Here is a 15305-nt window from a genome sequence, read left to right on the forward strand (position 1 = left end):
TAGGTAAATACCCCTTAAGTTTAAAAGTGATTTGTCAAGTAATAAAATTTTGGTTTCATATAACACAGGCACGAGAAAATTCGTATTTCAAAATTGTGTATGATGATATGCTTACAGAGGAAACAAAACAGCGAACATGGATTAATTTCGTTGAAATTATATTACAGAATCTTGGTTTAGGACACGTTTGGAATAATCAGTCAACATTCAATATTCATAGACTTAGCCACGTTATAATGAATAAACTAGAATATGGATATGTTTTATTCTGGAAGAGAAACAAATCTGAAAATAAATCTAAACTACTATTCTATAGTAAAGTTACTCGTGAATACAGAACCGAGCCTTATTTGCTTGAAGGATATCTTAATTATAATCAAAAACAATCATTGTGCAAATTAAGAATATCCTGTCATGATTTAGCAATAGAAAAAGGCCGATATTTCAACATTCCAAAAGAAAGGAGACTATGTTTACAATGTCAAACAATAGAGGATGAATTTCATTTCTTAGATGACTGCGAATTATACAAAGAAATTAGAGTAGAATTCATAGAAAAAATTCAAAATTACATTCCAAATATTATTAAACCCAGTCAGCTAATACTGGAAGACAAACTTGTGGGACTATTTGGGAAATTTGTCAGTAACTGCTGTCAAAAACGCCATAGCGTGCAAGAGTGATTCAATGTCTTGTTCAGCATTTATCTATTTTTGTTTTGCTTTTGCTTTTTGTGTGCGTGGTTTCATGTAACTTTGCATGCGTGTCTTATAAACCTTGTTCAGGTTTAATTGACATTAAAATTGATTCTGATTCTGATTCTGATTCACACACACACACACACACACACACACACACACACACACACACACACACACACTTTCTAATTGTAACAGTTCACATCCTGTCAGACTGTGTCAAGTTTTGTCGGGAACCTTTGTTCCTCATATTACATCTGAGGGAAGAATAAAAACAGAGTTTTTGTCTAAAATCCTGATTGTTTTTTTCTGTTATTGGGACTGTTCTTTTTATCTTTTTTTTTTTATTCACTCACAAAGTGACATTACATAAGTTTAGATATAAAGAGATAGCAATGAGGACAAGAAAAAAACACATGAATGAAAACCATTCACAGATATTTTGTTCCATATGACACAGATTCGGGGATAAGGATGCTCAATTCACATAGGGCCTGTCTAGGCTGTAGCATACTGGAGAATACACAAACATATATAGCGAGACCATATACATACATAAAAGGTAGCACACACATATCTCAAAGAATATAAAGGCATTTGTTACGAGCAATGCAGCGGTACAGCCAAAATGTATAAAATAACCTGTCTGTGTGATCTAAACAGCAGTGTTGGTTTCTTGTGTTGCTGTATCCGTAACAACATTTTTGTTTTGTCGTTGTTGCTTTGTTATAAGCCCGGGTTGTTGCCCTGTGGCTAACCCCCACCCTGGATAACCAGTGGATCGCACTTTGTCCGGCCTCTACCTTCCACCTGTCCATAAGCTCCCACCGGGCATAGCTCTGGACAGTACATACATGGACAACCGTGCAAGCCAGCCAAAAGAGGAGAGCGAGGGGAAGTGTACAAGATCACCAAGACAGTCTGTGGGAAGTACCCTGGAACCACTGAGGCACCCATCGCAGACAAACGAGGGCGTCTGCTTACATCAGAAGCAGAACCGGAAGTTCGATGGGCGGAGCACTTAAGTAGAATTATGAACAGACGACTATCAACAACTGATGCTGATATAAGAAATGCAGGCACTGACCACGATGTCACTATTGAACCATCCGATACAAAAGAAATCATTACAGCTACCTGATCTGTCCAGAACGGGAAAAAAGCACTCTGCACAAGACAACCTAAGCACTCAAGCACAAAATGTCTACACACACACACACACACACACACACACACACACACACACACACACACACACAACATTCATCATACATATCACATGAAAAAGCCTAAACAAAGCAATATCATATCACACTACTGAAAAACCCTATCACAACACTTAAAACAATTCCAGATATCAAAATAAACAAAAAACATATCAAAATCACTCAACATTCACTTCCAGCTCTTAGCATCGGTCACACATGTCACAATAAAATAAAAATCTACATTCAAAATGCAAAATTGAAAAGCAGTCACACCCTCCCCCATCCCCAAAACACATCACTATACACAAACAGGCACTCATTTGTATGCATCATGCTTGGTGAAGTAGAAATAGGTGCGTCTTTAAATTACTGCGGCTTAAATGATTTCACCACTCATTACAGCCATATGGGATGTGAAGAAGATACCAGATGACTGGACAAATGGGGTCACTGTTAAGATTCCAAAGAATGGCACCCTGAGATACTGCAACAACTGGAGTGGAATCACCCTTCTGTCAATTCCAAGCAAAATCCTTGCAAATCCACTGCAGCAAATACAGCAGAAAAATAAAATACAAGGAATATTGATCAGAAGTAAAGGTAGATGGCTGCACAAGAAGAAAAAGTGTCAAAATACTTTTGTTACCTTGAAAAGAGGCACTATGTTAGCAATCAAATGTTAGAACTTGTATCTAAGAATGGTAAACATTTAGGAAAGATAGAAGATAAGTTGCAAGAAACAAAGGAGCATCATAAAAAATTATATGAGGAGTGGGAAGATAAAGACATTAAGCTAGAAAAATACGCACACAGTTCCCCTAAATTAACACAGATTGAAGCAAACTCAATAGAAGGCACAATAACATTGAAAGAGGCATCACAAGCACTAAAAATATGAAAAATGGTAAAAGCCCAGGAACAGACGGAATGACAGTTGACTTCTTCAATTTTTTTTTCTGGAAACATCTAGGCGCTTTTGTAGTACGTTCTCTAAATGAAGGGTTTAAGAAAATAAGACATGTCCATTACACAGAGAGAAAAAATTATAATTTGATTACCAAAAGAAGATAAACCCAGAGAATATCTTAAAAACTGGCGTCCCATATCAACATTGAACGTAATTTACAAAATAGGTTCTTCTTGTGTAGAAAACAGAATTAAAACAGTCCTCGATAAACTTATTGAAAATCAAACGGGTTTTATCGCCAGCAGATATCTGGAAATAATTTAAGGCTTACATATGATACAATCTACTATCTTAAGGAAAGAAGTCTACCAGGACTACTAGTTTGTATAGACTTCGAAAAGGCTTTCGATTCAGTTAGTTGGAAATATATGTATACAGTTTTAGAATACTTTGGTTTTGGTGAGGATATCTGTCGATGGGTAGAAATGTTTTCCACTGATATAAAGTCCTCAATATTGGTTAATGGTAAACCATCTACAAGTATTCGAACTGAACGAGGATGTAGGCAGGGAGACCCACTCTCACCCTATTTGTTTGTTTTATGTGCAGAATTAATGGCTTGCAAAATTCTTGAGAATAAGAATTATGAAGAAACATGCAATGTATGGCTGGGAAATTAACGTAATCGTGATACAATTTTCAAAAATCCAATTTAGAAATGAATTGGAATCCACCACAGTTTAAAAATCTCAGGGCCCTGGTTTGCTAAATATGTGCATAATATAACAGCACTAAATATAACTGATAAGTTCAATGAAACTAAAAAAATTTTTTTTTTAAAAACCCTGTCCAACGTATGGATAAAAGGGTCAGTTACACCTCTAGGAAGAGTAGCTGTCCTCAAGTCCATCATATCAAAATTTATTTATTTGTGGATTATGCTTCCAAATCCACCAGATAACAATATTCAGGAATTGCAAAAAATGTGCTTTAATTTTGTATGGCAAAAAAAGAGATAAAGTTAAAAGATCAGTGGCAGTGCACAGTATACAAAATGGAGGTATCAATATTCCGCATAATCTATCATTTATGAACTCTCTGAAACTCACATGGTTGAAACAATTCTATAATTTGTCATACTGTCCAAAATGGAAAAAACTATATTGTTAAAAAATGTCCAGAAGTTGAAATGCTACAAGAATATGGCCCAATTGTTCTGACAGTGGGAGGGCGTAATTCCTTTTGGAAAGATGTAATCTGTAGTTATTCAGAATTTTACGATAAAACTGAGGTACATGACAAGCAACATATTTTGATGGAACCTTTGTTTTTAATAGCAAATTTAAGATAGATGGTAAACTTTTGTATTTTGAAGGCTGGATAAGAAAAATGTTTATTATATGAAAGATCTTGTGAAAGGAAATGGAAATTTTCTTAATATTTATCGATTCCATGATATAATTGATACTCGGGTCCCAGCGTTAGAATACTTTGGTTGTGTTTACTCGATTAAAAATGTTTTAAGAGAAAATAATATAACGTTTGAAAACAATGATCATAAAGAAACTAACTTCAGTAAAGTACATACGACAATGATAAAAGCTCCAAGGGGAACAAAATATTTCCACGAAGTACGAGTAGGTAAACCAGAACTACCAAATGCCTGTAAGAAATGGGACTTTGAAAACAAGCTTGATTGGAAGAATATTTTTTTAATGCAAGAAAAATCCAAGAGATAAGATTAAAATGGTTCCAAATGAAAATAAGTTATTATGTTCTTGTAACAAATTCTGTGCTAATGAAGATGGGAGTACTCCAAGATAATGATAATAAGTGTAATTTCTGCAAGGATAAAAACGGTACAATCCTATATTATCAATGACAGTGTAACCATGTACAATCTTTCTGGACATAATTTGTAAGATATCTAAAAGAAAGGTGCATACATTGTGACTTACCCTTAATGATGTACCGGTGCTTTTTGGACATAACATGATAAAAACTGTTGTATGTTACTCAAATATTTTATTGATAGCTTAATTCCATGTATATAAATGTAGAATCAACGAAATAAAACCAACATTACAAAATGTTTGTAAAGATCTCAAGCAGGAATACGAAATAGACAAGTATGCTTTTAACATAACTATGGAACGTAACAAATTTCTGACAAAATGGTCTCTATATGCACGTTTTGTACAAGTTATATGGAAACATATTACTGAATGTGTATTATTTTGCTTACATTATATTATTGTGGACTTGTCAGTATCTAGAACATCATTATGCCGTTACCCTGTACCTTCTAATGCGCAGAGTATATTAAGTTTGTATCTGTAAACCTTTGAATAAAGAAATGTTGGAAGAAAAAAATCTTGCAAAAGTCAAGACAGAACAATTTTCAGCTCCAACAGACGAGCAGCTCAAGAACAAGCAGGCATGGTTTCCAGAAAAAAAAGAGGATGTACTAATCGGATGTCTACCATGCGTAATATCATTGGGTAGTATACAGAGTGGAAAAGACGGCTCTGCTTCAACTTTGTAGATTTCGAGAAGGCCTGTGACAGCATCCACATGGAAAGCCGATGGCGTATACCCCGAGCTTATGGCATTCCACAGTAGATCGTCCTTCTCATCAACAGCGTTTACACCAACTTCACATGCAAAGTAGGAAACAGCGAACACAGTTTCGAGGTAAAGATAGGAGTGAGACAAGGATGCATAATGTAAACTGGCCTGATGATCAGCCGGAAGAAACATTCTAAACCCTTCACCAATCCAAATAAACGGAAGAGATCTACACACAACCGAAGAGTTTTTGAACCTGGGCAGCACTGTCAGATACTATGGGGAAGCAGGCAGCGACATCAAGAGCCGTCTCAGCAAGACCAAAATAACCTTCAGGATGCTGCACACTGTGTGGCGATCTCCCCAGTGTAGCACTGATACCAAGCTGAATACCACCCTTTCTCAGAAGTTTGACTGGAAAATCAAACCGAGAGTCTGGTTATTCGGATGAGGTTCAGTGTGCAGCATGCACTTGGCGCACTGAAAAAGAACCCATGGCAATAAGTGTTGTCCTGTGGCAAAATGATTTAGAAGAAATCCATTCTGATCGGTACACAGATTAGTTTGATCAGATTTTGATTTAACCTAGAACAAAGTCAATTAAAATTTCTAATGGGAACAGTTCAGTAGATCAATTCCTGTCACTGACATATCCAAAATGTAGAAGATGATATTGTTGGGTTTGGGAGAAAAAAAATAAAGAAAAATAAGCTCCCTCTTTTTACACTTTGTTCCGTAGAGGTAAGCCATAGCCCGCGTCCGGCGTGTCTGCTCCGCTGAGCAAGCGTTATGAAACTCTGTGGCTGCGCCAATGGGATGGCTTATTTGGTGTTGTATGGTCAGCCACTGTGGTCAAAACTTACTCTGTTTTCTTGTAGTTAGCAAAACTTAAGGTATTTCCTAGCTTTACGTTTATAGTTTGCTCGACATCACTGATCTAAAAATAGAGTAGTGGCTCGGCATTATTTATTGAACTAACAGGTGACACGTGGAGGTGAAACAGGGTACTCTGACAGTTGTTTTTTTTTCTGTTCATGTCAGTGTACTCCGGGGAAGATTAAACTGGCATTTACAAAGACTGCTGTTATGATTATGTTTATGATGATGTTCACAATGCTTATTCTATCATCTTCTTCTTATTGTTCTAATATGATTATATTATAATTATTATATTATTATTACCTGCAGAAATTGCTGTGATGATGCTTCGGACAGTTAGCATGACAGAAAAGAGGTGTGTCAAAATGGACAGCATCAATAACCTGTCTGGAGAGGACATGCATGATGTGGCAAGTAACTGCGTCCATTCCATGTATTGATATCAGTGCACAAACAAAAACTTGACTTAACTATTAACTTAATCCTCTTCGTTCCGGTCGGAACATAGGGCCCGCACTGCAGATCTCCATCTCGCTCTGTCTTGGGCTGTTCTCTTGACTTAACCCTAGGTCATGTTGGTGGACTTGAGTTCTGCCTGTTGAGTTCTTCTCACGGTGGTGACTGGTCGTCCCCTCTTCCGCTTCTCCTGTGGGTTCCAGTCCAAGGCGTGGCATGGAATATGGGCCTGTCCTCTACGCAGGGTGTGTTCAACCCAACTCTACTTCCTCATCTGGATACTCTTGGTGATTTGGTCTTGCTTCGTCCAGCGCATGAGTTCCTCGTTGGAGATTCGCTCCGGCCATCTGATGCGCAGGATCTGGCGAAGACAGGTGTTAATGAAGACTTGCAATTTGCTGTCCAGGTTTTTTGTGCGTCTCCAGGTCTCCGAACCGTACAATAACACGGACCTGACATTGGTGTTGAACAGCCTTAGCTTGGTGCGCAGACTGAGGTTTTCGTTCCTCCACACTCGTCTGAGGGTGACAAAAGCATGACGCGCCTTGCTGATCCTGGCCTTTACATCTTCATCCGCTCCTCCTGTCTTGCTGACAATGCTGCCCAGGTAGGTGAAGTGGTCAACATCCTCTATGGCCTGTACATCGATATTGATGGGCGCTTTCTGTGTGGCGTTGACCTGCATGCTCTTTGTTTTCCCCACGTTGATCTCCAGTCCTGTAGTCCTGGCGACGTTGCTCAGTCTCTCTGTTTTGTCTTGCATGTGTCCTTGAGAGTGCGACAGCAGGGCGATGTCATCTGCAAAGTCGAGATCTTCAAGCTTTCTCGTGAGGGTCCATTGTATGCCTCTGGGTTGGTCCATGCTGGTCTTCATCACCTAGTCAATCACAAGTGAGAAGATTAGAGGAGATAGCAGGCATCCTTGCCTGACTCCGGTATTGACCTCAAAAGATGGTGACAGGTCGGCGTTGTGGATGACTCTGCAGCTGGTGTCTCTGTAGAGGCTCTGGATGACACTGACGATCTTTTGAGGCATGCCGTAGTGTCTGAGGATTTGCCAGATTGTTGTCCGGTCCACCATGTCAAACGCCTTTTTGTAGTCGACGAAGTTGACGTATAGGGGTGACTGCCACTCTAGCAATTGCTCAATGAGGATGCATAGAGTTGCAATCTGGTCGGTGCATGATCTCCCGGCCGGGAATCCTGCTTGTTCCTCTCTCAGTGTGGCGTCGACGACAGTTCTGATCCTCTCCAGAATCACCCTGGTGAAAATTTTGCTGGGTATTGAGAGAGGCTGTATCCCTCTCCAGTTTTGGCAGTCGCTGAGATCTCCTGTCTTTGGAAGCTTCACAATGTAGCCCGTCATCCATTCCTCAGGTATATCTTCCTTTTCCCATGCTTCCTGTAGGACGCTGATGAGGTTGTCTGCTGTGGTGTTCGGGTCTGCTTTCAAAACTTCTGGAGGAATGCTGTCTGGTCCTGGTGCTTTCCCACTCTTCATCTTCTTGATGACCTTTATTATTTCCTCTTTGCTGATAGGGCCCAGGTTGATGTTCAGATCTTCCCCTTCTTCAAGGACTGGAGGATCTGCAACTGGTGCACCGCTGAGAAGGCCGCTAAAATACTCCCTCCACCGGTCTAACTGGTCTGTCGGTTTACTGAGTATCGCTCCATCTCTCCCCTGAACTGGTCGGTTGGTGTTGGCTTTCCTCCCTGACAGCTGTCGGGTGATGTTGTAGAGTGTCCTCATGTCGTTTTTGTCCGCTGCTTCCTCTGCATTTCTAGCAAGCTTACCCACCAATCTCCTCTTGTCCCTTCTTGCACTCCTCTTTACTTCTGTGTTCTTCAAGGTGTATTCTTGTTGGATTTGTTGCTTTTGTGCTCTGGTTCTTGCATGTCCAAGTCTATGTTTTATTAAATGCTATAGGGCTCTGTTGACGAGAACTGCACTGACGAACAAGTATTATCACCTTAACTCAAACCGATCCACATGTGACAAAAAATTCCCTCTGTGCTTCTTCTGTTTCTAAAAGCCTAGACTCAAAGAGAGGCAGCAAGAACAATGCACATAAAATTATTCCATTTCGCATACTGCAGTATCATTCTAACGTGTCTTTCCGTCATATTCTCATTTCAACATTAAACTTCGATCATTCTACCGTGTCTTTCCGCCATATGCTCATTTTAACATCAAACTTAAATCATTCTAACGTGTCTTTCCGCCATATGCTCATTTTAACATCAAACTTAAATCATTCTAACGTGTCTTTCCGCCATATGCTCATTTTAACATCAAACTAAAATCATTCTACCGTGTCTTTCCGTCATATGCTCATTTTAACATCAAACTTAAATCATTCTACCGTATCTTTCCGCCATATGCTCATTTTGACATTTCTTTTTGTTTTGTTTTGTCGTTGTTGTGTGCTCCTTTAACATGTCTTACTGCAATGTGATGTGAGCCTTTTCTATCCATTTCCCTCTTCCCCATGCTACTGCCACCACTACATTTCCCTCTTCCCCATGCTACTGCCACCACTACATTTCCCTCTTCCCCATGCTACTGCCACCACTACATTTCACTCTCGATGTCTCTTTTGATTGTTGTTGCAAGATAAATAAAAGCTATCATAATCATCATTTTTTATGATAATGATAACGATAACAACAATGATAATAATAACAATAATAATTATTAGTAGTACTATTACTATTATCATCATTATCATTACTATTATGATTATCATTATCGTAATCATTATCACTATTATCATTGTCATCCTCACCATCATCATCATCAACAACACTATATAAAAAAAAAAACAATAAAAAAAACGAACATGTGGGCGAAGGTGTAACATCGGTGCCGCGAGGGTAGCGGATCAAATGTGAAAAGAAGCCCAAGGGGGTAGGGTGTGGGCGAGGCAAGGGGGTGGAGTGATGGCTTCACCGACATACACACAGACTGACTGATTCCACTAATGCGCTTTGAAAAAAGAAAAGAAAAAGAAAATTCAATGGGGTCTAAATATGCCAATCTGCGAGGGAGTGGGGGGAGGGGGGGGGGGGGTCCCATGACTATGATACCTCATTTCTGTACGCCCATACGTGTTCGTCTCAGTAAATTAGCCATACCACCACCTTAATTTGGATCTTCTGACAGTTTAGAGAAATATCAATAACATATTTGTATGACTGTAGCCTTTTGTCTTGCTGTCTTGTGAACCATCAGATTTCGATACAAGACACATTATATTCCATTCTATTATGCACTGTTCTGTGCTATCATCTATTATACCATGTTCTGTTCTGTTCCGTTTTATTCCATTTTATTTCATTTTATCACATTACATTCAGGTAGAGACACGGACAAAGGCAGACAGACAAAGACAGAACAAACAAAGAAGGACCAACCTTGCAAGAGTGAGCCACGTTTCCTTTGAAGGCCAAGATGGGTGTCTGCTTGGGGTTGTGCGGTCTGCCCAGCTCCTTCTGTCTCTGTCTGGAGGGGCCCAGGGGCAGAGAGGCGAAGATGAAGAAAAATCCCACGCCCTGAGTCACACACAGATAGACCCAATCAATCAATAATCACTAAGTCAATCATTTCGTTTTCTTTTAAGAGGGAAGTGGAATTAGCAAAAAATCATGCTTGTTTATATACAGAGAGAGAGAGAGAGATAGAAGACAAGACAATATTCTTCATTTCGAGGATAATATATAAGCACACGGATGTGTTGTTGATTTTTACATCCAGTCCCCGCCCTGAACAGGATCTGCACCACACAATACTAAATAAAAATACCAGCATGGTGTTAATAGAAACAAACAAACACACACACACACACACACACACACACACACACACACACACACATATATATATATATATATTGCATTATATCAAATAACACGTTGACGCTAACAGAGACACACATAGCAATAGTGGGAGAAAATGTACTTTACCATATGAAATCTGATTACATATGTACATGAAAGAAAATAAATGGGGAAAATTTTGTCGCAGGTGGACGCGAGAGAGAGGGGGGGTGGAGAGAGAGAGAGAGAGAGAGAGAGAGAGAGAGAGAGAGAGAGAGAGAGAATAAATGTTTTACTGCTTAGTCAGCAATGGAAAATTAGGGCAATTAGGCTAACTTGGAACGCAACTTTGCCAGTCATAAATCCACCCGCCTCTCGCTCAGCAACTGGCGCCACACAGCTGATCAGTCCAACTCTATTTTAAATCACACGCCAGGTCCAGCTCATGCAACCCTGTCCTGGCAACACACAGCGTGCACGTGTAAACCATGCGGAAGCAGACAGATATGAATCAATCCGTGAACTCACATCGCCTCCCGCAGCCACATTGCTGGTGATGTTATTGTTGGGATGGGTCAGCCAGAAGGACGCGAGACCGCTGCGACATAGTCATACAATGGATCTGATGTAAAAGAAGCACGCACACACGCATATACACCATGCACAAAAACACTCACAACATCCACACGACAGGCTACAGTCGCTTGGTTCTATTTATGAACTCAATAATTTGACTGTCTTTGTTCAGTTATGAACTAAGAAGACTTTTGGATCAGCCCTCTGAAACCTCTGGTGTTTATAATAACAAAACAGACATAATTGAATATGGACAATAAATCGTAGATAGGTTGCCCTCTCTGAACTGTAAATAGTACTTTCCACATGTACTGTGATAAAACATACCTATAGCTTTTGTGCTATGAATATGCACAAAGCTATGATGACGCTATATCTAGTTTAATTGTATGACATCACTGAAGATGTTACACCTGTCCAAAAAATGAATCTTGCCATATGTTGACAAGGCTCAAACTTGGAAATGGTCCCATCAAAATTCATGCCGATTTAAAAGTTGTGCATTGAGACAAAAATGTGTGTCAAATACGACACATTGCTGCTGGACTGATTGTTTCAAACGAGGAAACCCGATTTAAAGACAAGTACGGATGCAGACGTCTATGTGACACTTTGAACGAGCAAACTGTTTAGCTTTCAAAGAGTGCAGCTGAAGAGAGGATCCAAATATTTCGGTTCGTGATGCTGGTGATGATTGTGTTTCAAACGGCACAGTTCAACGAATCCTGGCACTGATGACGAAATATCAGTCGTACTGCTACCTAGTTTTCAAATTTGGATGGCATTTTTCGCAGTTTTCTTCAACTGTCTGACAGTTATAGGATTTGTTGTAATTGTAAATCGGTAAAATTACTTCGTCGGGCAGAGCAACAGTTGGCAACTTGTCCTTGACATTGGGGCCCGGTTCACAGTCCGTGACGTCCCTCGTTTCTGATTTGGTCAGTTGTCCAGCACCTGAGCGAGGCTTGTTTACAATGTATAACAAAGGTCAAGGACCATTACTGTACACCCCACTTACTGATGCTAAATATCAAGTTGTGCAGTAATAACAGAACTTTAATAGCTACAGGTGTCGATGTTCACCTTGAACTTGCTGAACATATTGAACCCTTTACCTTTTAAGCAGGCTAAAAACTCGCAACTTACTCGATAGAATACAACAGGAACTCAGTTATTGATCAATCAATCTACAAGAGATCTACAAATGAAGTTTTGTGGGATTCTAGCACGTCGGCCACTTCTAGTGAAAACGGTTGGCGTTGACTGTGTGTTTCGACAACATTGCGGACTATCAGAAAACCCGTGGTCATTTTGAACTTAAGCAGACATGCAATATTCTCGCTATTGAAACTGCTGGTCTGGCACAATAGATGTTGCCTTTGGTGGAGATGTTTTTTGAACTGTTGGTTGTGTCTGCGTTGAAGAGCTGGAACTCGGGTTTTCAGTTTTCTTCATATCAGTAGTTCTGCAGAACTCGCTCCAAGTTGAAGTGATGAACGGTGGCTCAGAAGAGTTATGTATGCATCATCTGCCAGGGTTAAACAGCGTTTTGATAGTTGACAGCTCTTTCGGTTTCCTCGTTTCCTTGTGTATGTAACGGACTACTCTTCAGGCGAGTGAAGCAGTATGATTGTGCAAATTGTACAAAATGTCATGAGCTAAACTGTATTCCATTATCTGATACTACTGTATCCGGAATTCCATTGCGAGCAAATATTGATTTAATGTACTCAATGATAACAGATTAAGTAATTTGTTTCCGATGGGCAATTTCAATCCACCTCGAGTAATAATCTAATATCAGCACATATTATTATGATTTTTCATTCAAAAAAGAATTCTAAATCTCTGCCATGGACAGTCAAAAATATTTATTTGTTGCAGTGGCTCTGGATTAAGTTCTCTTTCTTTTTACAAACTGAGCTGTCAGAAATCTTCTAAATTTGCTGAGGTAACCTTGGCCACGAAACACAGCCTCTGGAAAGCGCTCTGCATTTCACAGTGCCTTGGTGTCTTTCATGCAAGCGTTGCGGGATTATTATCTGCTTGTAGATTTGCGGGGATGACCGGACGGGTTTGACATTTCCACTGTCGGTTATTTCGTACTGTGCAGTACGGTTTCAGAGCTGGATCTCGCCTTGCTTTTTCCGGCCACTGTGACTGGCAATAGTTTTTAACTTGGCTACAAATAACACCTTGATTCAGATTCTCCATGATCTCATGTAACTTGCATGAAACCCTTCAAGCTACCGTCCCATCTCCCTGACATCCGTCTCTGGCAAACTGATGGAACACATCATTCGAAGTGCTATCATATCACACTTTGACAAACACAATATCATTGTCGCTGCCCAGCACGGATTTCACAAAAGATGATCCTGCGAATCACAGAGGATGACCTGGCAGCAGCGCTTGACGAGGGAGGACATACGGATACCATCTTGCTGGACTTCTTGAAGGCCTTTGACAAGGTGCCTCACCGCCACCTCCTTCTCAAACTCTGTCACTACGGAATCCGTGGACAAACACTTCGCTGGATTGAAGAGTTCCTCACCAACAGAACCCAGCAACTGAACGTTGAAGCACAGAGCACCACCATCGGCCAAGTGACCTCTAGGATTCCTCAGAGGTAAAGTCCTTGCCCCGACCCTGTCATCTGCATCAATGACGTCAACAAAAACATCAGATCCACGATCCGTCTGTATGCCAATGACACCATCCTATAGCGGCAGATCAGGTCCCAAGCAGATACCAACGCCCTCCAAGAAGATCTGAACGAACTTGAGCGCTGTGAGAAGATCTGCCAAATGTCATTCAATTCCAGCAAATGTCATGTCCTCTCAGTGACAAGGAAGAAAATGCCCTTCCCTACCACCTACTTTTTGCATAACGAGTAACTCCAGAAGGTGGAGAAAGCCAAATACCTGGGCGTAGAGTTGTCTAAAGATCTTCACTGGGAGCATACATGTAGGCCACAACAGCAAAGGCAGACAAGACCAGTGCCTTCATGAATAGGAACCTGAGAGGATGCCCCTACACCACCCAGACAACATGCTACAAGCAGCTTTTGAGGCCCATCCTAGAATATGTTGCACCAGTCTGGGACCCCCCGCAACAGTATCTCGCAACCAACCTAGAGATGGTACAATGCAGATCAGCTCGGCGAATTGTGCATGACTTCCGCCCCACCACCAGTGCAACCGAGCTTATCACCAGGCTGGAACTCGACTCCCTCAAACTGCGCCGCACTGCAGCCAAGACCAACATGATGTACAAGATCATGGGTGGTTTGGTTGAGGTGGCACCCCATGAAGGTACTTCAGTGCAGACAATTAGAACTGTCCCAGGCCCCCCAGAGAAACTACAGGTACCCTTTTCCCGCACTGACTCCCACAAGCACCCCCTCTTCCCTTCAGCTTTCCGCCTGTGGAACCAGATTCCAGACCACATAATCTCAGCCATTTCCCCTCAGTCATTCAAGACAGGGACTGGGGCCTACAGGACAGTTTTTGTGTGTGTTTTTTTTAAAGATGCTGTGTGGGGCCCGGGTTCTCGTGGCTGAACTAGGGGGCTTAATGGTCGCACACAGACACCAGTCATCTACAGCGGACCCCCCTATCGTGGATTGTTGCCTTGTATATGGATTACCACAAGATTATAGACAAGACAAGACAATAACTGCTTTGACAAACAGTTGAGTCTCGAACTCCACGAAGCGATCCAGTTCAGCGGGAACACCCACAGAGACCCAAGACGGTGCATCTGCAGGTAAAAAGGCTCTTCCTTGCACTTGCACTATTTAGTATGAGAAGCACATCATTCTCATCCTAAGTCTTTGGATGCGTAGTGTCAACTCGTCCAATTGCATAGTTTTCTTCAAAGCGAGAAGGCTTGTAATCTGTTTCAATCGTGAAACTAAACAGTCCAACAAGAAAGTTAGAAAGTTAGCAAATTTGTCACAACACCACGTAAGTGCAAATGCCACATTTTCCACCTTAGCATATCTTTGTTCAGAGTTGGTTAGCGATCTTTACTCACAGAAAACTGACTCCCAGTCTTCTTCTTTTTGAAATTGCACACCTCCCAATCCATGGGATGATGCACCGGCTGAAACTTTGGTTGTCTTCCCTGGACTGTAGCGAATCACCACTGGTGCTGTACTTGATTTTCTTGTGGTTCCTCCCAAATCCAAAATGT

The 15305-nt window shown here is 40.8% G+C and overlaps 1 protein-coding gene across 1 annotated transcript in view; it reads right to left on the reverse strand.

Annotated features, from left to right (window-relative positions):
* LOC143286665 (cell surface hyaluronidase CEMIP2-like) overlaps positions 1–15305 on the reverse strand; it is a 104366-nt gene that overhangs the window by 43729 nt on the left and 45332 nt on the right. The window contains 3 exon segments of the mRNA XM_076594301.1: positions 7342–7344; positions 10131–10268; positions 11061–11130. Coding sequence (XP_076450416.1) covers positions 7342–7344; positions 10131–10268; positions 11061–11130 — 211 coding nt within the window.

Source organism: Babylonia areolata, chromosome 10 (assembly GCF_041734735.1).
Source record: "Babylonia areolata isolate BAREFJ2019XMU chromosome 10, ASM4173473v1, whole genome shotgun sequence".
In the NCBI taxonomy this organism is placed as follows: Eukaryota; Metazoa; Mollusca; class Gastropoda; order Neogastropoda; family Buccinidae; genus Babylonia; species Babylonia areolata.